Consider the following 3,355-nt stretch of genomic DNA (forward strand, 5'->3'; position numbering starts at 1 on the left):
AAGTTATTGAGACTCTTCGTCTCGAGGTAGGATCATTACTGTTGAGGATTATTGAGAGAAGTAGTTAGCTCACAATAGACATTATCATACCATTGTGAAGGTTCGTGATTCCTAGCATAGTATTAGAGTCATGCCCTTAATTTATATGAGTCAATCTAATGAGGTTCATAAGCATAATCGAACTTAAGCATGAAATTCAAGGAGCTAAAACATGCTCCACGAGAACTCACTGGATAGGTCGGATAGTGATGGCAGAGGAAGCCCCTGCCCCGTCCCCACACTCAAGACTAGCAGGAATAAGGGGGTCAAAACCATCATACCTACGAGAGAATACACGTAGATGCGAATCCAAGAAACGAATAAAGAAATGCTAAATCACAACAATATATACATAAGAAGTACAAGTTGAAGGTCGTACTTANTTTTTGCTACGTTAGAAAAGAGGATGGGATGTTGTGATCTGCTCTCCAAGTGATTGATGGATGTTATCTCCCCGTTGAGTTTGCATGAATGTTTAGATTATGTTTTCCCTGCTTTAAACGATCGATAGGAATATCTCCCTAACAAAACATATATGAGTGAACCAAGTTAAGATTAGGGCACTAGAATTAGAGTGATTTTCACATTGACCTAGATCAGTACGTTTTCAGTAGACCGAGCACCATAGGATTGTGAGCGGCGATCAAAGGTCTAGACCTAAGTGCACCCAGAAATTGGATTAGCCTTGAGTAGCTAACTTCGAGTGTTTTAGAAACGCGAGATGAGGACTAAACCATCTAGATGCCCCTAAGGACCCAGTAAACCTCCACGACATCAATGAATGATTAAGAAAGTTTAAAATGCTTACTAGTAATGTGAATGGTATCATCAGAACCGTGAAGTTACTTGAGTTACTAATGAGTGTAGCATCGGATCAAGGATAACGTGCAACTCAATAAACAAGTCTGCAAGAGAGGCTTAGAACTATATGGGTAGTTAGCTTAAGACGAGGACTGCTATAGAATGTAAAATGGGTCAAAGTTGAAGCCGCGATGCCATAATCGGCCTTGGAAAGGGTTTAAAATTACACAGGTAGATGACTTAGAGTGAATGTTTCTATTAAGTGTAGGAACAGGACAAAGTCTAAGACAAAAAATATGTAAAATGGTCTTGAGAGTGGACTTCGAGCTCATGATTTCTGCCACTAATGAGTGTAGAAACAGTTCTCGGTCTCCTGATTTAAACAACATTGCTTAAAATTCACTATTTTGAACGAAAATCAAGTTTGATACAAAATTAAACTTAGGGAAGATCTATGGATTGAAATGGATATATTACCTAGTTATTTTGATCCTAGGTATACTTTTCAAGTTTTGGGTAATGAATAATGAGAGAGAAATTAACAAGAACATGCGCAGAAATGGACTCGTAATTACGCTCCTCAACCATTCAACCAATAACCTTATCCTTACCTAACAAGTCAGTCAACGCCCTCGTTCATGTCAATAATGGAGCTGCAGAAGCTTGACTATCTTAGCTGCTAAGAAAATCATTGAGAAGACTCCAGGAAATGAACTCGAATTGGCGGTCTCCACACAGCTCTTCATCCATCTCATTTGTAAGTCTAATTTTAGTCTCAGTTTTGGTCCATTTCAGCGCAACATATATATTTATATATAATATATAATCATTGAATTGTGCTCATACTTAAAAAACTACCACAATATTGATCCTTAATCACGCTATTTTGTTCATGCTGCAGTTTTCTCAAAAGAAAAATGAACCAAAGGTTGAACGCAGTTGCATCTTCGGGAGATATCGACTCCTTATATTTGATACTTCAAGAAGATGCCTACATTTTAGAACGCATAGATCAGGTATCAACATATTTATTCTTGCATTTGAAATGAAAGAATTCATGGCATTGAATGGTTGGACCATATATTATTTTAAATGAAATAAAAATTACCATCTGAATGGTCAATACTTTAATTTTTCAACCTTATAATACCCATGAAGACGTGACCTAGAATTTCAAACAAGCCTCTAAAGAGGGCAACTGTTGACATGAGGATTCTCTCTTGGGGTCTTTGGCTTTACTCCCGGTGTATAAAGCAACGTTTAGGTCCCTCAATTGTCATAGGGGTCTCTCACTCGGGTATTAGGAGGGCATTGTTTGCCTGCCCAAATTGATCCTGTGAGGGTAACACGACTAATTCTTCATCTCTCTTAGGCAGATAAGCTACCTTTATGAAAGACCATTTTGTTTAGATGTTAGGAGAACTAATGAACAAGAAAATGCCCCTTCCAATATCGAGAGATAGACTAAGATACTTGTATCGAGTAGTCATAAAAGTAGGGTCTCAAACAAGTTATCAAACAAGTTATTTGAAGGGAGAAAATAGATACCTTTATATGTTCATATAAATGAAAGAACTTGGGAAGAAACTCAATAAAATATTTAAAGATGCTTGATCATAAAAAATTGATTTTTTTTAAAAAATGAAACATCTAAAAGCTATTTTGTGTACACTATTATACTAATATATTAAATAGTAACAAAAACTCAAATGGTTAAAAGACATTATAGGTCAAATTGTTATCCCACTTATCCATGAACTCAAAACAGCTAAAGATTTTTATTGTTCATATGTTTAGCATCACTATTAGGGTTTGGGATTGATTTGTGTCTTCTTTTTGAAAGGTACCTTTTGTTGATACCCCATTACACATCTCAGCATCAGCAGGACATGTCCCTTTTTCTTTGGAGATCATGAGGTTGAAACCATCCTTAGCCAAGAAGCTTAACCCAGAAGGCTATAGCCCTATCCACTTGGCATTGCAAAATAACCAAACAAAAACTGTGTTGCGGCTCGTCGATATCGATCGAGATCTCGTATGCATACAAGGGAGAGATGGCTTAACTCCATTGCACATTGCAGCCTCGGGAGGCATGGATGATATATTGGCCAAGTTTCTAACTTCATGCCCAAAATCTATTAAACAATTGACCAATCGTAATGAGTCTGCTCTACATATTGCTGTTAAACGTGAAGATATTGAATCGGTTAAAATCTTGCTCCAATGGATCCAACAAACATGCATGACCTCAATACTTAATTGGTGTGATGACGAAGGAAACAATGCCATGCATCGTGTCGCGCTCGGAAATCAAATTGAGGTCAGTATCAAAAAATTTTAAATATAGCATAGCTTAATTGATTAATATATTGTATTTATTATTAAAAGGTAGGACTTGCAATAATCTCATAGAATGATCATCTAACTTGTTGGGATAATCAAAACTCAAAAGAAACCTATTTAATTTTTAGTTTTTGATTTTTTTATAAACTCAACTCCAATATTAAAAAAAAAA

The 3,355-nt window shown here is 36.3% G+C and overlaps 1 protein-coding gene across 1 annotated transcript; it reads left to right on the forward strand.

Moving 5' to 3' along the window:
- Nucleotides 1-1,564: 1,564 nt before the first annotated feature.
- On the forward strand, nucleotides 1,565-3,181 carry LOC111471792 (ankyrin repeat-containing protein BDA1-like). Its single transcript, XM_023117458.1, has 3 exons — nucleotides 1,565-1,597; nucleotides 1,742-1,856; nucleotides 2,684-3,181. The coding sequence occupies exons 2-3, from the start codon at nucleotides 1,758-1,760 to the stop codon at nucleotides 3,179-3,181; spliced, it is 597 nt and encodes a 198-aa protein (XP_022973226.1). The 5' UTR covers nucleotides 1,565-1,597; nucleotides 1,742-1,757.
- The last annotated feature ends 174 nt before the right edge of the window (nucleotides 3,182-3,355 follow it).

This window comes from Cucurbita maxima, unplaced genomic scaffold, assembly GCF_002738345.1.
Source record: "Cucurbita maxima cultivar Rimu unplaced genomic scaffold, Cmax_1.0 Cma_Scf00058, whole genome shotgun sequence".
Classification (NCBI taxonomy): domain Eukaryota; kingdom Viridiplantae; phylum Streptophyta; class Magnoliopsida; order Cucurbitales; family Cucurbitaceae; genus Cucurbita; species Cucurbita maxima.